The 20763-nt window shown below is 44.4% G+C and overlaps 1 protein-coding gene across 1 annotated transcript in view; it reads left to right on the top strand.

Moving 5' to 3' along the window:
- The first annotated feature begins 1464 nt into the window (after positions 1 to 1464).
- LCA5L (lebercilin LCA5 like) overlaps positions 1465 to 20763 on the top strand; it is a 36775-nt gene continuing 17476 nt past the window's right edge. The window contains exons 1-4 of the mRNA XM_054049293.1: positions 1465 to 1492; positions 4859 to 5214; positions 7642 to 8156; positions 13537 to 13674. Of these exons, the coding sequence (XP_053905268.1) occupies positions 4878 to 5214; positions 7642 to 8156; positions 13537 to 13674 (990 nt within the window). The 5' untranslated portion in view covers positions 1465 to 1492; positions 4859 to 4877. The remainder of the gene's footprint in view (positions 1493 to 4858; positions 5215 to 7641; positions 8157 to 13536; positions 13675 to 20763) is intronic.

Genomic DNA, 20763 nt, shown 5'->3' with positions numbered 1-20763 from the left:
TTCAAAGAAACTTGGACCATGTTTTTTGATAAATTTGGATAAAGAATGCTTAGATAGCTCAAATAATGCCAGACTTCCATTGCACTGGACTTATCTGTTTTTTCCCTCCATCCTGCCCCACTCCCTCTCCCCTCTTTCCTTTTCTTGTCTATTTGGGTGTGTCTTTTTTTTATTGTTACCCCCCCTCCCACACCATGTTATGTCTTCGTAATATTGTCAAATTTCATATTGTCTGGTCGTGCAGCTCTGACAAGCTGTATAACGGAATAATTCTATTGGATATCCTGCAAAGTGTGCAATATCTGGTAACACATACAAGCTATGAGTCATTTACCTTTTTGTGTTTTTATGGTTTCTTTATGAAAATTAATATAAAACAATCACAGAATAAAGATTTTAGCCAGTTTTGAACTATTATTTTTATTTATTGATTTGTATAGCATCTTTTACAGGTCTCAGAATGTTTCGCAGAATTACAAATGAAGGGTCTGATACTGTAATCATTTTCTACAAGTCATAGTGCCAACTATCCTGAATAGTCGTGCCATTAATTATTATTAAACACACCAGTATTTGCAGGATGGGGCCATTAAGCCATTTAGTACCTTGCAGGACTGTGACAAAAATGATGAACAGTGCATTACTCCTTTTTATTACCCAGCTATCAAAAAGCAAGATCCTGTAGCCACTCTATATCTGAAACTCCCATTGAACAGGATCTGGCCCAAATTTCTATTGGTTTAAAATGCCATATGCAAGGTTTCTGTCGTGGAGCATGATTCTTTTTCTTCCCAGGTTTGAAGAAAATTGTTTCAATGTTTAGAATTATATGAGTAAAATATTTTATTTTTCATTAGTTTTTTTTAATCCTGATTCCTAAAATGCTCAATTAATTTTATTTCAGACCCTCTTTTCTCTGGAGCTTGAGAATAGGGCTGGGTGTGCTACCACCTCCCCTCTTTTTGGGGCTAACCTGTGAGGGATGATTTTGCTGTGTGTGTTTCAAAAAGACGTTTCAGCTTCCGTCAGAGGCTCCCTACAGCCTAATGGCAGTAGCACCGCTGGGACTGGTGTGTTTCTAAGGCATCAGACATTGCGGGTTATTACATGGATCTGATGGAGCCAGCAACAGGAGCGATCCTTGCTGCTGTTCATTGTGAAATAGATCCGGGGTGGCCTCCCCCTTACAGCCCCTGTGGGTGGATGGATATTGGGGGCTCCGAAAATTGCTCTAGGGGGCAGCAAGTCAAACACAGCAGAGCGCATTTATTTCCGAAAATTAATAAAGTTAGAAGTCGGGGAGGGGGAGAGGAGAGAGCGGGGGAGGGATCGAACAGAAATAGGAAGGGGAAGGTGGCCGGAGCGACAACTCCCCCCCCCCCTCAGAACACTGAACTACAAGCCCCAGGATGCACAGCGCCAGAGTGCCCCGTTCCCATAGCGACAAAGAAATGAAAACAACTTCTCCCACTTGGACAGCGGAGAGAGCCAGGTAACGAGGGGATGAGAGCCCCGCCCTGTCTGTGCGGGGGCAGTGCGGGGAGGGAAGGGTGGGGGTCCTACCTGTGCGGTGGGGGGGAGGAGGTGCAGAGGAGCTCCAGGGGCCCCTCAACCAGGTTGTCCTTCCAATTCTGGCAGCATCTCCATCCCTTGTAGGGCTTGTGGGTCCCAGGTTCTAACTCCATCCCATTCCTGCCCCAAGCCCATTTGTTCTTCAGACTGAGGTGGCCTGGTGATGCCCTGGGCCTTGGACTGGCTGATTGGGGGAACCACTGAACCATATAGTAACACTCTTCTCACCAAGGCTGTGCTTTCCTGTTCTTTCCTTTGACTGTCTTCAAACCATAATTCATTTCTCCCCACCCTCTGAGTTTTTGCTGCTTCTGGGTGCCTGGGGCCAAATGATGGTTGAAACAGAGTTTGTAAACCGTGTTTGAATGTAGATCCTTGCCTAATACCTAGGCTAAAACATGATTTGTGATCCCTTATGGATCATTGCAGTGGCACAGAATCACTGGGGCAAAGTACTGCCCCTGCCACTCCTCCCAGAATATCCCATGCATTAGGGTATCCCCTGTGGGAAGAGAGGAGAGGTCCCCGCACAGGGGTGAATTCCCCTGACAGGTTTCATATGATGTTAAGAGGAGGCAGGGTGAACCCCACACAGGAAGCAGTCCTTTGAAGAATCACAATTTAAAAATGGCACTGCTGAGAGAGTAACTTAATCTGTTGTGCTAGCTCCTAGTAGCTCCAAAAAGTAAAATGCAGTGAATAAGCAATTATACACTTTCTAATTTGCTGTCCCAATCTCATGTGAATAATAATTAGAAGTGTGTGTGAAATATTCAGAAACAAAAACCCTCAGGTATTTTCTATCTTGTTCTAAATATGAAAATTGCCCTATTTTCTGAAAAACTCACCAAAATTCACAGTTCATTTTGCTTGAAAACAAGAGGGGGAAAGGACACATTTTCAAATGCAATTGAGCCTCTTTAGATATATGCCAAAAGCATATGAAAATGTACCTAAGTCAAGTACTCATAAATCTGGAAATGTCTTAGTTTGATGTTATTTTCTGAATAAAACAGAGTTTATTATTTCTTTTTATCCTCACTATTTAATATGAACTCCCTGACTGCTACACTAAATTTTGTCCCTCTTCTCAGACTCCTGAGAACATATGCCTATACTGTGTTAAGCTCTTAAATAACAAAGATTATTTATAATATTCTCTCTCTAGAATCTAAGGGTTTGTCTGCACAGCACAGTTAGCCCTGAGTTATAACTCGAGCGTTATCCCTAACTCATCTCCCATCCACACACAAAAATCTCTAGCTGGAAGTAAATGGTGTTTTAAGCTTGAGCTAGCTGGCTTGTCCAGGCATGTCTACACTGCATCTGGGAGTGAGCCTTCTAGCTCGGGTCCACCGACTCATGCTTGCGGGGCGTGTGCTAGCACTATGGAAATAGGTGTGTAGACATTGCTTTGACATTGTGGCTCAGTCTTGTTGCCGGCACAGAGTGCCCGAGGAAAGCAACAGTGGGGTTCATTGCCTGGTGTGCATCGCGCCAATGAACACACCAGGGTGGAGAAGTAATCAAAATTTTATTTGAGATCTCAAAGCGGTGCAAGGAGACTTGGCATGTCTCAGATCAAGCACACCAACATAAGCAGTTTTTCTCTTTTTATACTTTACTTTAGCTAAGCTCTTCCCTTCCCCCCCCGCCCCCTTTCCCCCTCCCTTCTTCTATAGCAGTTACATTAAGCAGGTAAGTCATCTTGGCAGCTATAAGTCTAGCTCGTTAGTAACTTTTCTTTTGAACCGTTATCTTGTCCTTTTCCCTTTGATCTGTTATCTTGCCTTTCAGCCAGAAGCATGCAGGCCTTATTACTACCGCTTTATACCGGTTTGAGTGGTGTTGCAACTGATAACTGACTGTTACACATTCCATTCTCTGTTACTGGCTTGTTAGGTCAATTAAAGTTCAAACATGGAGGAGCTTTGGTTCATTTAGGCCTAGTGCAGGAAGGCTTCATCGACACTCGTGGTCTTCCACCCTCTCGAGTTACCTAGGGTTATGCCTAGTGACACCAACAGTTTGGAGCTCGAGCTCTCAAGTCCCCTGCCAGGCTTCAGAGGCCAAACTCCAGCTGAGCTACAGTGTCTACAAAGCTATTTTTAGAATGCTAGTGTGAGCCCTGCTAGCATGAGTGTGTGGACCCAAGCTAGAAGGCTCACTCCCAGATACAGTATAGCCATGCCCTGGGGAGTTGAAGCTCCAGTACTTCTAATGCTCCAACTAGTAATGTAGTAGAGTTACAACAGGTCCAGTTACAACTCAGCAACAGCTAATCCAGTCACTCTAGGCTGCTAAACAAATCACTCTGTAACTCCAATGCTGAGTTGGACACAATGGTGAAATGAGGACAGACAAATCGATGGATTTTAAATAGCAGGCCACAACTTTTATTACATTTTAAATACAGGGGCGGGGTGCTACCTGCCCATCACACATATTCTCCTGTACCAGCAATTTAATTGTTTCCAGTGTGGGGGTTACAGCGCTCCTACCATATAACCCATAACTCAGGGTAGGCTCCTTCACTGATGGCCCCATCAAGTTCCCCTACCCCTTGAGGCTGACGGGTGGCATTTGTTTTGAAGTGTGGTCACTCTTGAGCTAGGCTAGCTCCAGTGCATTAATCTGAGTACTAACTTGAACTAGGGTGGCCAGGTGCCTGGTTTTCGAACAGAAAGTCTGATTGAAAAGGGGACCTGACAGTGTCTGGTCAGATCTACTGACTGGACACCCAAGTCGGGTTACTGTGGGTGGGGGAGGCGCCGAGTCATCATCCATACCAGCCCCTATTTAGCCGGGGCTGCATCCTACGTGCATTGGGCGGCTGCAGCTCCCAGCCCCGGCTGCACAGGCAAGTACCTCCCAAGGGGAAGAGCAGCGAGCGATGGGGGGAAGGGGAAAGAAGAGCAAATGGGGGTGGGGCCTCAGGGGGAAGGAGCAGGACCTCAGGGGTAGAGGCGGTGCAGGGATGAAGCCTGAGGGGAAGGGGTGGGGCAGGGACCGGTCTTCAGGGGGAAGGTGCGGGGCAGGGGTGAGGAAGGGGAGGTTCTGGCACTCCTGCTGGAGTGTCCATTTTTTAAATATTACAAAGTTGGCAACTCTAATTTGAACTAATTTTTGCAGTGAAGATGAGCCCTAAATTATTGCCTTATTTCAGCCCACACAATTGTCTGTTCCTATTAGACTTAAGGAGAAAATATACTTTTGAACAGGCAAATAAATATTATGTTTTTTCATGTTTATGTGTATAAACTGACAAACATTCCACTCCTGATAGGTCATGGAACCCATTTACGATGTCCTCTACTAGCAACACAATGATGGCCCTAGATGACTGTTTCCTCCGTATTATAGTGCCAGAAGATAGTAAGTCAGAAAGCTACACAAGAAGCAGAGGCAGTAATGAATCTCCTAGGACCAGTAAGAGCACCAGAAGCAGCAGTAGTAGCAGAATTAATGATTATAGTAGGTGCAGTAGAGAATGTGAAAGTGAAAGTTCTCATGTTAACTATTCTGATGATTTTCTCACTGACTATTCTGAATCAGCTGGCAATAGCAATTATTTAGAACTGTCAGGAACCAAAGAGAAGAAACTAAAGAAGAAGAAAAATAGGAAAAATGGTCAGCCAAAAGGTAAAAAGAAAATTGTTCTTGTTTCTCCACTAATAAATTAGATTTTTGACAATAGCCAAATAATATACATATGAAGATTGGTACTATCCCCACTTCTTGACAGTTTTTGTCTTAATATGTCACATAAAATAAAAACAAGTTTTTGCTTTAGGTCTATTTCAGTCTCATTTGTGAGCCAATATAATATTGAATTAGCCGTATTATACAAAATATATTCCTTCTGTGTAAACACTAACAATAAAGAAAATATCCCCCATCAAACCCACATTTTTACTTTCATGTCTAGAAATGGATTTCCTTAATTCTCACCATTCAAGTGCACAAAGTGACTGTAAAACTCAGGTGCCAACTCCCACCCCTGTCCAAGACCCTTGCAGGGTCCCAAAAACTTGTCCAGCCCGAGCCTGAACAGCTACATTGCAATTTTATAGCCCCGCAGACCTAACCCTGCAATCCTGAGTCAGCTGACATGGGTCAGCCATGGGTCTTTTATTGCAATGTAGAGTTACCCTTTGGGCCTTCTTCCATGCAACCCCATACAACTGGAATTCCCAACTCCCATGCCCTCATCCATCATATCTCTACCCCCTTCTCCTTCAAGCCCCTCCTTTTGAGATACTTCTTCCAAAAGGCCTGTAAAACCTAGTCTTTTCCTCAAAGAATTGTTAATAAGACAGGCTGGAGAAAATAAATAAAACTAGACAACTCAGTAGTCAAAAATCATGGAATTAACAAGTCACCAGCTAACTTCACTGTGTAATCACTTGTTTGTATAATCCCATCCCCAACCTTCATCTGTAACATGATCCAGTGTCTGGAAGTTAAAGCTAGACAAAATCAGGGTGGAAATAAGGTGTATTTTTTAACAGTGAGGGTAATTAATCATTGGAACAATTTACCAAGGATTGTGGTGGATTTTCCATCACTGGTAATTTTAAAATCAAGACCAGATATTTTTTTAAAAGCTATGCTCTAGGAATTATTTTGGGGGAAGTTCTGTGTCCTGTTACACAGGAGGTCAGACTAGAAGATCACAATGGTCCCTTCTGGCCTTGGAATCTATGAGTCTGTGAATCTATGATGTTTTCTACTTAGAGTCTGCTCTTGTAAATAGTTCATATCCAGAACTCCCATTGAGTTCAATGGGGGGAGGGATAGCTCAGTGATTTGAGCATTGGCCTGCTAAACTCAGGATTGTGAATTCAATCCTTGAGGGGACCATTGAGGGATCTGGGGCAAAAATCTGTCTGGGGATTGGTCCTGCTTTGAGCAGGGGGTTGGACTAGATGAACTCTTGAGGTCCCTTCCAACCCTGATATTCTTGGAAGAAAAAAACAGGACCTGGCTCTTAGATTGCCAGCTCTTCAAGGCAGGGACCCTGAATGCATATTTATCTTGAAAATGGCTAGGAGATTTTGGGTGCTATATAAATTATAATACTAATTCTCTAGCAATGCACTTCCTGGAATGCCTTAGAGCGGCTATGAAATTGAATTTATGCATAAAAGCAAGGAAAACAGTCAGACTTACAGTCCCAACCCTTTAAATTTTCAGTTATACTTCAGAAAGGGACATTGATGCTTAGTAGTGGTACCCTTAGAATTTCAGGCTGTCAAGAATATTTATAAAATATGGTATATATAATGGAAAACTTTATAAATATTCTAAATGCCTGATAATTTAAGCAACACTACATTTGTGCTTATAAGCTATTTTTGATTTAGTTCAAATCAAAAGATGGTTTGAAAGTGATACAGTTGTGTATAGAATTCCTAGATGCAGATTTGTTAGGGTGTGTACTATTACCATCACTTTGTTTTCTGAATTTTTCCAGTAAGTTATTGTTTTCTTCCTTCTTCATCATGAATTGAATTCTCCTAATCTAGGGCCTTATCCAACTCCACTGAAGTCATTGGGAGTCTTTCCATAGGGAATTGTATCAGGCCCATACAACCCAATCCTCTGACAAAGCACACATTGACTTCAATGAATTACTGAGACAAACTTTGTTTCAGGTGGTGCTGGGGAGACCGTTCTGTAAGCGCATCCTAACCAGCCTCAAAGAAAGCCTAATTTGTCTCAGAGAAAGCTGTTACTGGAATATTAGCACTAGGGCTATCTAGAGTGAAGATGGTTCTGGGGGAAGATAGTGATCCATAGAATGAGGAAGTGAGGGAACCTTTGGACCTCATATGGACCTGGCTTTAGTTGTGGCCAAATACTGCCAGGAAAAATCCATGCTATAGATGAATCAGCACAAAATATTCAAACAGTGAAATTTTAGTACAGATTTTGGACACTGTGCTATACATACTGCCTTTAGTAGCTTAGGATAACTAGTTATGAGTAAAGATATGCACTGATTTTGCTTTCTGTACCATTAAATGATACATAAGTCACTATTAGTTTGTTTTGGTCTGAATGCAGGAGGCAAGAAGTTGCCACCTAAGAAGATGCGATTTCAGAATATTTCATTTTTAAGTACTCAGAATAATATGATTTCCCAGAAAAAAGATGCTACGGCTCAACGTATATTATCTGCAAGACTTCACAAAATTAAAGAGCTGAAAAATGAACTGTCTGACCTCCAGCATAAACTAGAAGCATCAAACTTAGAAAACCAGCTTCTGAAACAGCTTCAGTATCGGCACTTGAAAGCAATAGGTAAATATGAAAATGCGGAGAATAACTTGCCTGATCTTATAGCAAAACATTATAGTGAGGTAAGATCTCTAAGGGGACTCCTTAGGAAGTCTCAGGAACAGGAACGAAATACATCCAGGAAGCTTAGAGAAGTTGAAGCAGAGCTGTTAAAGACTAAAGATGCCTTGCAAGTATTGCAGAAACTTTCAGAAGACACGAATCTTGCAGAGAGAGGGGAACTTACACATAGATTATCAATCCTTACAGAAAAAATGGAAGCCAATGATAAGAGAATACAGGTAATATGGAACATGTCCTTCTATTTTTAGAACTATAATAGGAAATATTTTTGTGAAAGAATAATGCAAGATTATTAATCAATGCATATAAAATGAATATTTATAGTGCAAGCTAACAATACAGAAATTCAGATCCATTTGTTTTAATCCAAAACTTTCCAAAGTTTAGTGATATTATGAATGAATTACCCATAACTTTAATAAAATCTTGCAAAAATGTATCAGTGGATTAAATTTGGAAATAAAGATTAGTCAAACTGTTGCCCTATTACCTTTACAAATATGACGTACTACTGGAGAGCTGTCTCCAAGTCTCCCATTCACTCCTTAGTACAGGTGTAGTCAAACATATTGCAGCTGTTGACTAGTGAATTAAACATGAGTCGGGAATCCTAGTCTTAGCTCTACCACTGATTTGATATGTGACCATGGGCAAAAGACTGAATTTATTCATCTGTTAAAAGGATGGACAGCGTTTAAGGAGGGTGATGTGAGGCTTTATTAATGAATATATCTAAAGTACTTTGAAATTCTTGTATGAAATGTGCAGTATAAGTGCTAATATTATTATTTATTTCAAGGGTTTTTTGGTAGAGTTAATATTTAATTAATTTATATTGTGACTGCCATTGTGATATCTAAGGGTATTTGACCAAAACTAATAAAAACAACTGTTGCCAACATCTGAGTAGACAGCACCCTTGTTAGGATGCGATATTCTTCCAGAAGGAAATGGAGGGAGGAGAAGCACAAAGACATAATGGAGATTCAGTAAAATGAGAATTGGGAGAGTAGCCATTGGGAAGAATACAAGAACAATTGCCTCATAAATTCATAACACTATTTCCCCCTTATTTCTGGGTGTGGCGATCCCCTAAAACCTACCTCAGAGCTAACATCTGCTCACCTTTGATACCCCCTCTGCACTACAGCAATCTGTCTGCAGTGGAGAGGGTTGTATATTGTTCTTTCTGAAGCTCATTAACACTGCTCTTGTAGGAAGCTGCTAGAGAGCTATGGAGGATGTTCCTTCCTTACCCCCAAGGGTTGGGCATACTGCCTTTGCAGTGTTCGTAGGAACTTAGGAGTTGAAACACCAAGTATCACAATGCCAACTTTTAGGCACCTAGAAAATCACAGAAAAAACACTGTGATTCACAAAGCCTGAATTTGGTGCCTAGGCTCCTATACAATGAATGGGAGAGATAGGCAATTTAGAAAGCCAACACACTAGGCAGGGAGCCATCTAAGCTAGCCAGTAGGAGATGCTGATGAGAGGAGTGTTTGCTGCGCCCCAATCTCTCTCTGAGATAGGCACCTAAATCTGGGCTTCAGGGAGGTGCCTAGGTCTGTTTAGTGATCCACAAATGGGAACCAGGCACCTAATGTCAGGTGACCTAGCCCCTTCTTGAAGGAATGAGTTGTGCGCCTGCCTCACACCACACAAAATGGCCACCAGAGGAGTAGGAGGTGGTGGTGGTGCCCACCATATAACTTTAGCTCTGGGTTAGAACACTCACCTTGTGCTCTTAACTACTGAACCGTGGGATATTCTGATATGGGGCTCCCTCAATCTCTCCTTTGAAGCTGTTCCACTGTGGATTAAATAATGAAAGAGTGAATGGACCTAGGGTCTCCCATATGGGTGCCCTAACACACACCACACACTGGAGCATTGGGTCAGAGAGAGAGAGAGTGAGTGAGAATGACTCTCAGTCACTGTTCCTTAGGGAACTGATTGGCAGGATCTCCTGGGAGGCTAATATGAGGGGGAAAGGAGTCCAACAGAGTTGGCTGTATTTTAAAGAAGCTTTATTGAGGGCACAGGAACAAACCATCCTGATGTGCAGAAAGAATGGCAAATAAGGCGGGCAACCAGCTTGTCTTAACAGTGAAATTTCCGGTGAGCTTAAACTCAAAAAGGAAGCTTACAAGAAGTGGAAATTTGGACAGACGACTAGGGAGGAGTATAAAAATATTGCTAGAGCATGCAGGGGTGTAACCAGGAAGGTCAAGGCATGATTGGAGTTGCAGCTAGCAAGGGATGTGAAGGATAACAAGAAGGGTTTCTACAGGTATGTTAGCAACAAGAAGGTCAGGGAAAGTGTGGGACCCTTACTGAATGGGGGAGACAACCCTAGCGACAGATAATGTGGAAAAAGCTGAAGTACTCAATGCTTTTTTTGCCTTGGTCTTCACAGACAAGGTCAGCTCCCAGACTGCTGCAGTGGGAAACACAGTATGGCGAGGAGGTGAGCAGCCCTCAGTGGTGAAAGATCAGGTTAAGGACTGTTTAGAAAAGCCAGACATGCACAAGTCCATAGGTCCAGATCTAATGCATCCAAGGGTGCTGAGGGAGTTGGCTGATGTGATTGCAGAGCCATTGGCCATTATCTTTGAAAATTCATGGCGATCGAGGTAGGTCCTGGACGACTGGAAAAAGGCAAATCTAGTGTCCATATTTAAAAAAGGGAAGAAAGAGAACCTGGGGAACTACAGACTGGTCAGCCTCACTTCAGTCCCCGGAAAAATCATGGAGTAGGTCCTCAAGGAATCCATTTTGAAGCACTTGGAGGAGTTCAGAAGGTGATCGGGAACAGTCAACATGGATTCACCAAGGGCAAGTCATGCCTGACCAACCTGATTGCCTTCTATGATGAGATAACTGGTTCTGTGGATATGGGGAAAGCGGTGAATGTGATATATCTTGACTTTAGCAAAGCTTTTGATACGGTCTCCCACAGTATTCTTGCCAGCAAGTTAAAAAAGTATGTATTGGATGAATGGACTATAAGGTGGATAGAAAGCTGGCTAGATTGTTGGGCTCAACGGGTAGTGATCAACAGCTCAATGTCTAGTTGGCAGCCGGTATCAAGCGGAGTGCCCCAGGGGTTGGTCCTGGGACCGGTTTTGTTCAAAATCTTTATTAATGATGAGGATGATGGGATGGATTGCACCCTCACCAAGTTCGCAGATGACACTAACCTGGGGGGAGAGGTAGATACGCTGGAGGGTAGGGATAGGGTCCAGAGTGACCTAGACAAATTGGAGGATTGGGCCAAAAGAAATCTGATGAGGTTCAACAAGGACAAATGCAGAGTCCTACACTTAGGAAGGAAAAATCCCATGCACCGCTACAGGCTGGGGACTGACTGGCTAAGCAGCAGTTCTGCAGAAAAGGACCTGGGGATTACAGTGGATGAGAAGCTGGATATGAGTCAGCAGTGTGCCCTTGTTGCCAAGAAGGCCAACTGCATATTGGGCTGTATTAGTAGGAGCATTACCAGCAGATCAAGGGAAGTGATTATTCCCCTCTATTTGGCACTGGTGAGGCCACACCTGGAGTATTGTGTCCAGTTTTGGTCCCCCCCCTTACAGAAGGGATGTGGACAAATTGGAGAGAGTCCAGCAAAGGGCAACAAAAATTATTAGGGTGCTGGGGCACATGACTTACTAGGAGAGGCTGAGGAAGTTGGGCTTATTTAGTCTGCAGAAGAGAAGAGTGAGGGGGATTTGATAGCAGCCTTCAACTACCTGAAGAGGGGTTCCAAAGAGGATGGAGCTAGGCTGTTCTCAGTGGTTGCAGATGACAGAACAAGGAGTAATGGTCTCAAGTTGCAGTGGGGGAGATCTAGGTTGGATATTAGGAAACGCTATTTCACTAAGAGGGTGGTGAAGCACTGGAATGGGTTACCTAGGGAGGTGGTGGAATCTCCATCCTTAGAGGTTTTTAAGGCCTGGTTTGACAAAGCCCTGGCTGGGATGATTTAGTTGGTGTTGGTCCTGCTTTGAGCAGGGGATTGGACTAGATGACCTCCAGAGGTCTCTTCCAACCCTAATATTCTATGATTCTATGACTTCGTAGGCTGGTGATTAGAGCACCCACATGGGAGATCCCCAAGTCCAGTAACCCCTCCTCCATTCACTCCATTATTTATCCACAAAGGAACAGCTTCAGCTTCAGATTGAGGGAGCCCCACATCAGAATATCCTGTAGTTCAGTGGTTAGAGAACCCTCCTGAGAAATAGGAGATTCCCCTGCTCAAGTCTGTTCTCACCCTCTGGCAGAGAGGGGGGAATTGAACCTGCATTTCCCACATCCCAGGTGAGTGTTCTAACCACTCGACTAAAAGTTATAAGGTGGGCACCACTCCTTCCTCTTCCAACTGGATTTTGAAGGGGTCCCAGTCTGGAAGGGAAGGCACCTACTGGATCAAGCCCCATATGCAATTTAGGCAGCCCAATGTCTATCTTCCCCCAGTTCATTAATCACTCTGGGCTCAGGTGGGAGGGAGCCATCTGGACTCCCAGAGTGGGGCAGTGGTGGGCATGTCCCAGAGTCTAAAACTTAGGTGCCTAGGGAACTTTTACAGTGGAAAGTTAAGTGCCGAGTGAGTTTAGGTACCTACAGGGTTAGGCAGCAGCCAAGCAGAAGTGCTGCCACACATGAGGATTTAGGGGCCTAACTCTGGAGTTTAGGTGCCTAAAGTGCTTCATGGATATCTTTACTTTTACTCCTTCCAACTTAGATGTAGATCATTCAAACTTGAATTCATAACAGTATCAAACACAAATATTTTAGTTAAAAAGTAATGGCTTACAGAACTGTTAAAAAATAATGTCCCTGAGAGAGTGTAATAAAAGCATAGGATGAGAGAAAATAAAGAGGATTCCGTACCTTTAATGTCTCATACGTCTTGACTCTCATTGTCTTTATGAGGAAAACCTCCATCTCCGATTTTTAATAAAATCTCAGAACAGTGAAGTCTTCCATTTACCCTCCAGAAATTCATTTCTACTCTATCAGAAGAATAACTGAACTCAGCTGCCATTCTGAAAGTTGTTTATTTGTAGAACCCCCACTGAGAGTCAGTAAAAAGTCTTGCTCATGGAGACTTTGCAGGATTGGGTGCTTAGTTTATAATTTTGATACCGACACAGTGCATTGCAATTACAGTTTATCCTCTGGGTTCTAAACGATACAGGACCTGAGTCTCATTTATACTGCCAGAGTGGTGTAAAGGGGCCTTCATGTAAATGAGAATCAGGTCTTGATGATCTCCCAAAAAAAGACTGTATTGGATTAACACATCAGGAATTTAGTATATTGATTTATTTTTAATTTTTGAATACTTACATATTGATTTTGTTTGGTAAACTTTGTTTTGAAACCAGCTTTTATTAATTTTAGATGTAAATGGAGACACTGCATTTTTGTTTTATTACAAACTTCTAATTTCAGATTTTATTTACAGTAGAATATGATTATTAGAAGTTTCATTTTTCATTATGTTACTTATTTTTTAAACCTGATGTGAATTGAAATTCTTCAGCAGTTACAGTGAGTATACCTACATGGTTAAATATATAATGTTTCTAGGGCTTAGAAAAACAACTGAAGTTGAACAGTAGCATCTTTAGTCGTCAATTGGCAGCTGAGAATAGAAAGACTGTAGCAGCTCGGACAATCACAAAGAACTTGCAAATGGAAATTAAGTCTCTTCAACAAAAAATTAAGGTACCCAAGGTTTAAAAGAGGTTTATTTTTTATAAAAGTGCCACATGTCTTACGTTATATGTTCCTGTTACCTTCATTATAGTCTTAAATAAGATAACTAAGGAATATGTAATGCAAAATGTATACACTGCAGAAATATCAAAAAGTAAAATAAACGAAATTATCATTGCATCTATTTGTCAGAATCTGAAGTAGATCAATAACTAGTAGAAATGCAATTAACAATATCGGCCTGTTACTATTTGATGAATCTGGATCAGCATGTTATGCTACAACTTTATCAGGGTCCCACAGGGGTTGGTCCTGGGTCTAGTCCTATTCAATATTTTCATTAATGACTTGGATAACGGAGTGGAAATATGCTTATAAAATTTACTGATGACACTGTGACGGGTTGCCCCGCTTAGGATGCCACCTGATGTGCTGAGATACCACTGAGCCCACCTGTTCTGCCAGCCTCGGTACCCTTTTTATCTGTCTTCCTGAGCCAGGCTATTAAGCCTCCTCCAGCACACACACAGGCAGTGCCACGCCCAACTGCAGAACAACACGGACACTGAGATCAGCTCTGGGAAGACTCATCTTAAGGGACTTGCTCCAGCACTCAGGTGGCCACCTCTCTTGGAGTGCAGACCCAAAGGTATATTATGAAATCTGCCTCCTCCCTCAATGTGGAGGAAGGTATGCACAACCTCTTAATCCCCCTCCCCCCAATTATGAATTGCACAAACAGGGTTATATTATAAACAAGAAATAAGTTTATTAAAAGGTGAATTTTAAGTGGTTAAAGAGATAGCAAACAGAACAAAAGAGATTATTAAGCAAACAAAACACATATGCTAAGGTTGTTTCACGAAATAAATTGGTTACAAATAGTAATTTCTCATCCTAGATATTGTTGCAGGCAGATTACAGAAAGGCTCGAAAGGCAGCTGCACTGGTCTCCGGCTTGAGACCTCAGGTATTATTACTCACAAGCTAGACACCCTTCCAGCTTGGGATCAACCCTTCTCCCCCCAGTTCAGTTCTTGGTTCCATGTGTTTTTCAGTGTCTTTTTGGGTGGGGAGGCAGAGGAGAACCATGATGATGTCACTCCCCTGCCTTATATAGCTCTTGTGTAAGGCGGGAACCCTTTGTCTTCCAGTGGAAAAACATTGGCATTCCAAAAGGGGAGGTGGGGTATCCCGAACCAGGATACTCGGACCCATGTCTCTGCATGGCTGTGGTAGCCATTGATCGTAGGCTGTCTCGAATGTCCACAGGAAGACTAAGCTCTTTTACAGTCCATTGTCTTTGCTAATGGGTCATTAGCACTGTCTGGCTTTCTCATTGTTGTAATGGCCCCCCGTAGCTCCCACTGGCTGCAGTTCGCTGTTCCGAGCCAATGGGAGCTGAGGGAAGCAGCAGCCAGCACATCCCTGCGGCCAGCCGCTTCCCGCAGTGCCCATTGGCCGGGAACGGCAAACCGCAGCCACTGGGAGCTGCAGGGGGCCGTGCCTGCGGATGGTCAACGTAAACAAAATGTTGCGTGGCCTGCCAGCGGATTACCTTGATGGACCGCGTGCCGAAGGGTGCCGACAAACACCTGTCAGGGATGGTCTAAGTATACTTGGTCCTGCCTCAGTGTGAGGGGCTGAACTAGATGACCTCTCAAGGTCCCTTCCAGCCTTATATTTTTATAATGCTATGAGCTTTTTGTTAGATCCCTTTATAGGAATACTGCCAGATCAAAATTGGCCCAGAGTTTACAGTTTGTAAAATTAAGCTTTGACCAAAAGGCCAATAGAAATGTTTCCATGATTTGATTTAAATTCTTACTGAAACAGTTTTGGTTTTGACAAATTAAACATTACCCTGCAGAGTTTGCAACCCAAACATCATAGCATTGTGTCAGTACATGAAACCTGAAAGTGACACTGAATAGAAACAAAAATGAAAAACTCATTAGTGTATCATGAGAATAATGCAAAGAGTAAACAAATCGCATAACTAGTGAAAAGTATAATTAAAATCCTTTCAGTTTTACTAAAGGTGTTATTTATAACATAGCTATGACATATGTTTATATTTAACTATGTGGTAACAGATTATCCATTCCTGTGGAAACCACACCCCTAGGAGGGCTCTAGTCTCTAAAATAACCGTTCTGGGATTCCTTCCCCCGCATCATTCAGTTAGAAGTGGAATAGGCTGTGCAGTCTGCTTCAGTGTTGGCATATCCCTGGGCAGACATGCCGACTTTGGGATTTCCTGGGGGGTGCTGGACCCCTTCTCTGCCCCAGACCCTGCCCCACTCCACCAAAGACCCTGCCCATGCCCTGCCTCTTCCTGCCCCCACCTCACCTCACCTCTTCCTGTCCCCATTCTGCCCCCTCCCCCTGCTACTTTCTGCCCCCAATCCTCCCCCTCATCCACAGCACTTCCTGAATGATCATGGCAGGCGGGAGGCGCTGGGAGGAAGGGGGAAGAGCTGATCAGCAGGGCCGCTGGTGGCTGGGAGGTGCTGTGGGGGAGGGGGAGGAGCTGATCTGCAGGAATGCTGGTGGGTGCTGAGCACCCACTATTTTTTTGCCAGTGGGTGCTCCAGGCCCAGAGAATCCATGGAGTCAGCGCCTTTGTTCCTGGGGACCTATGAGAGGCCAGGACCATCTGCACAGAAGCACCGTGCATCCATACAGCCCTGCACCAACAGCCCTCCTCCTCTCTTGTTCTTTGGCAATGTGACTGCAACAAGGGACTCCCCCTAGCTGCAGCAGCCCCCAAGGAATCCTGGGGGAGGATTTAGCAGAACAGGAGTGGGATACAGTGTCTGTCCTATTCCCAGGTGAATCACAGGCCCACAGGGTACCCATGGACCCACAGAATTGATCACCCTCCTCACAGGTTGGTCCCCTCCATGTGCAGATCTGGAGAGGAGGGACAACTGCAGGATCATGAGCTTTAAACCTCACAGTGTCACTTTAATGAAAAGCTATTTTGAAATGCAGATTGTTTGCACTAAGTTTCTATTTCTATTGTAACACTTATCTGAAATATTTCCATTTAATTGTTAATCGAAGAAGGCCTCTAAAATTGTGGGTACTGTTTTCTGTGCCTCTATTTTTGATGCCCAATTTTCTGTATTTAAGTTTTTAGGTGAACAAAACTTGGCTCTTTAGCACAAACAGCAATTTGGGCATGCCAATCAACCTGATTTCTGTGCTGAAATACAGTAACTCCTCGCTTAATGTTGTAGTTATGTTCCTGAAAAATGTGATTTTAAGCAAAACAATGTTAAGCTAATCCAATTTTCCCATAAGAATTAATGTAAATGGGGGGGTTAGGTTCCAGGGAAATTTTTTTCACCAGACAAAAAACTATGTAATTAATATATATATATATATTAATATATATATTATATATACACACACACAGTATAAGTTTTAAACAAACAATTTAATACAATGATGATTGTGAAGCTTGGTTGAGGTGGTGAAGTTAGAGGTGGAAGAGGGTGGGATATTTCCCAGGGAATGCCTTACTGCTAAATGATGAACTAGCATTCGGCTGAGTCAGTGGCGTAGCCAAGTGGAGGGAAGAGAGGGAGTGGGAAAAAAAAAGGCGCCACCCGCTGTGGCACTTTTACTGATAGGGCAGCGCTCTGGGTCTTCGGCAGCACCTCGGCGGCGGGACCTTCATTTGCTCCGCAAGTCTTCGGCGGCACTTCGGTAATGAAGCTTCAGTGCCGCCGAAGACACCCAGAGCGAGTGAAGGTCCCACCGCTGAAGTGCCGCCGAAGACCCGAAGCGCTGCCCCATCAGTAAAAGCGCTGCAGTGGGTGGCGCCCTTTTTTTTTTTCCGCTCCCGGGTGAGTAAAATTTAAAAGGCACCACTTGTGTTCGGTGGGGGAGTGGCCGCTGTCAGGCTCACACCCTAGCTACACTACTGGGCCGAGCCCTCAAGGGTTAGCACATTGTTGTTAAGGTAGCCTCACACTCTACAAGGCATCACAAATAGAGGGAGGGGAGACAGCATGGCAGACAGAAACAGAGACACACACCCTGTGTGTGAGAGAGAGATGCGCATTGACACTTTAAGTACGCTGACACCACTCTAAGTACATTGCCTTTTTAAGTAGATCAGGAAGTTGAGACAGCAGCTGCGGCCCACAAGCTCCCTCCATCCTGAGCCTTGTCGTGTCCCCACCCTGCTCTATATGGAGAAGGGGTAAGCGGGGGGCAGGAGCAGGGGGGATGGGGACACCCTGACATTAGCCCCCTCCTTCCCCCACTCCTCCTGCACAGCAAGCAGGAAGCTCCCGGGAGAAGCTCCAAGGCAGAGGGCAGGAGCAGCATATGGCAATGGGGGGAGGGACAGCTGAACTGCTGGCAATTGATAGCCTGCTGGGCGGCTGCCGCACAGGGAACTTAGGGGAGCGGGGAGCTGATGGGGGGCTGCCGGTCCACCCTGGTTCCAAGCCCCCACCAGCTACCTGCAACGGGTTGCTCTTCCTGCAAGCAGTGGACAAAGCAGGCAGCTGCCAAACAACATTATAAGGGAGCAGTGCGCAGCTTTAAATGAGCATGTTCTCTAATAGATCAGCAAGGTAACAACGAAACAACGTTAACTGGGACGACTTTAAGTGAGCAGTTACTGTACTGTTTACTCTCATGTACTCTGTACAGCCAGTAATTTAGAGATTAAAAAGTTCACCTGTTTGTCAAACTGTCCAATGAGAATGGATGCAAAGTAAGAATGAAGTTGAAGTTTGTCTTATATATTTAAGGAACATTAAGATATGTTTCAATTTGAAAAATGTTTTTTTCAATCAGATAGCTGTCATTCTTCTCATCCTTCCTGCTCTACTGAATAATAGTTTATAAAATATGGACAAGGAAGGCATGTCATAAATAAAACAAACTGTGGAAACAAAATTTTTGCTCCATACTTCTGAATAGATTACTTGTAGACTGTGCAGTATAAGCCAATTTTAGCTTTAAATACAGAATACTTAATCTAAATAAGGACAGTGAAGAAGAAGAATGAAAGATAAACATTTATTAGAGAGGTCTCTGTGATATTATTGACATGAACTGTGACCGGATAGATCAGGGGTCGGCAACCTTTCAGAAGTGGTGTGCCGAGTCTTCATTTATTAACTCTAATTTAAGGTTTCACGCGCCAGTAATATATTTTAACATTTTTAGGTCTCTTTCTATAAGTCTATAATATATAACTAAACTATTGTTGTATGTAAAGTAAATAAGGTTTTTAAAATGTTTAAGAAGCTTCATTTAAAATTAAATTAAAATGCCGAGCTCCCTGGACCGGTGGCCAGGACCCGGGCAGTGTGAGTGCCACTGAAAATCAGCTCGCATGCCGCCTTCGGCACCCATGCCATAGGTTGCCTATCCCTGGTATAGATCATTGTTGCAACCAGGGTCCTATGGTTGCACCAGGTATTGTACAGAGGAGGTCAAGCGGGGTGTCTATGGAAAGGTTGTAGTTTGCTGGTTATGATTATGCTGTCTGCATATGTATATCATTTTTGTATTTGCAGTTATGAATATTGGCTATGTACTTGTATCTCAATGTGTTTGATTCTAAGTAGCCTCAGTGAAGCACTTGGTCAGCTTCTTGAGAAAGGACTATTCTCAGTAAGTGCCTAATCAAGAAACACTTAACTGACAATGGACTTTGGGAGACACCAATCCACATCTGAGCTTTCCTGGGAACGTTCAAACTAACATGTAAACAATGGCATTGGCCTGCAAAAAGCTGAATCATTCATGGACATGTGACTTGCCCAAGTGGCTACAAACTCCATCTTGTTGCTGTGACTTTGCACAGAAGAACAAAGGGGTTTCCGCCCACAAGAGAGAGAATATAAAAGGCTCTGGAAGCCTCTCCATTTTGTCTTCAGCTGGCTCAAGAGATGGCCTCTCCACCCCCAAGAGATGCCCGAAAGAAACTGGAACAAAGGACAGTAACTATGGGGGTGAGTGATTGCTGGACTCAGACTAGAAAGGAGTCCAGTCTGTGAAAGAAGCTTATTGGAACATCTCTGGGGGTGAGAGTTCATCCGTAATCAGTTTCTTAATGTATTAGGCTTAGACTTGCGTGTTTTGTTTTGCTTGGTAACTTACTTTATTCTGTCTGTTATTACTTGGAACCACTTAAATCCTACTTTTTATACTTAATAAAATCACTTTTTGCTGATTAATTAACCCAGAGTAAGTAATTAATACCTGGGGAAGCAAACAGCTGTACATATCTCTCTATCAGTGTTATAGAGGGCGGACAATTTATGAGTTTACTCTGTATAAGCTTTATACAGGGCCGGCTCTAGCTTTTTTGCTGCCCCAAGCAGCAAAAAAAAGCGCCGCCCCCCCGAGCCCCTCAGCCGAGCGCTGCCTCCCGAGCCCCCCAGCTGAGCGCCACCTCCCGAGCCCCCCCGCCAAGCGCCGCCAGAACCCCCCCCAGAGCGCCGCCCCCCCGCCGACCGCCGGAGCCCGCCCCCCCCGCGCCGAGCGCCGCCAGAAACCCCCCCCGAGCGCCGCGCCACCGGAGCCTGTCCCCGCCCCCTGCCGAGTGCCGCCGGAACCCCCCTCCAGTGCCGCGCCCGCGCCGCCCCCCCACCGAGCGCTGCATGCCGGAGCCCGCCCCCCCCCCGTGCCGAGCATCGCCAGAAATCCCCCCCAAGTGCCGAGCGCCGCGCCGCCAGAGCCCGTCCCCGCCCCCGCCCCCCGCTGCCGGAACGCCCCCCCCCCCGTGCCGTCAGAGCCCGCCCCCCGCCGACTGCCGTGCCACCGGAGTGCCCCCCCCACGGAATGCCGCGCCACGCTCCCCCCGCCGCCCCTTACCAGGTGCCGCCCCAAGCATGTGCTTGGGTGCCTGGTGCCTGGAGCCGGCCCTGACTTTATACAGAGTAAAACAGATTCATTTGAGGTTTGGATCCCATTGGGAGCTGGGTGTCTGGGTGCTAGAGACAGGAGCACTTGCTAAGCCGTTTTCAGTTAAGTCTGCAGCTTTGGGGGCATGGGTCAGACCCTGGGTCTGTGTTGCAGCAGATTAGCATATCTGGCTCAACAAGACAGGGTTCTGGAGGC

Source organism: Malaclemys terrapin, chromosome 1, assembly GCF_027887155.1.
Source record: "Malaclemys terrapin pileata isolate rMalTer1 chromosome 1, rMalTer1.hap1, whole genome shotgun sequence".
Classification (NCBI taxonomy): domain Eukaryota; kingdom Metazoa; phylum Chordata; order Testudines; family Emydidae; genus Malaclemys; species Malaclemys terrapin.
The sequence above is the reverse complement of the archived record's forward strand: the minus strand, read 5'-3'. Positions and strand labels throughout refer to the sequence as shown.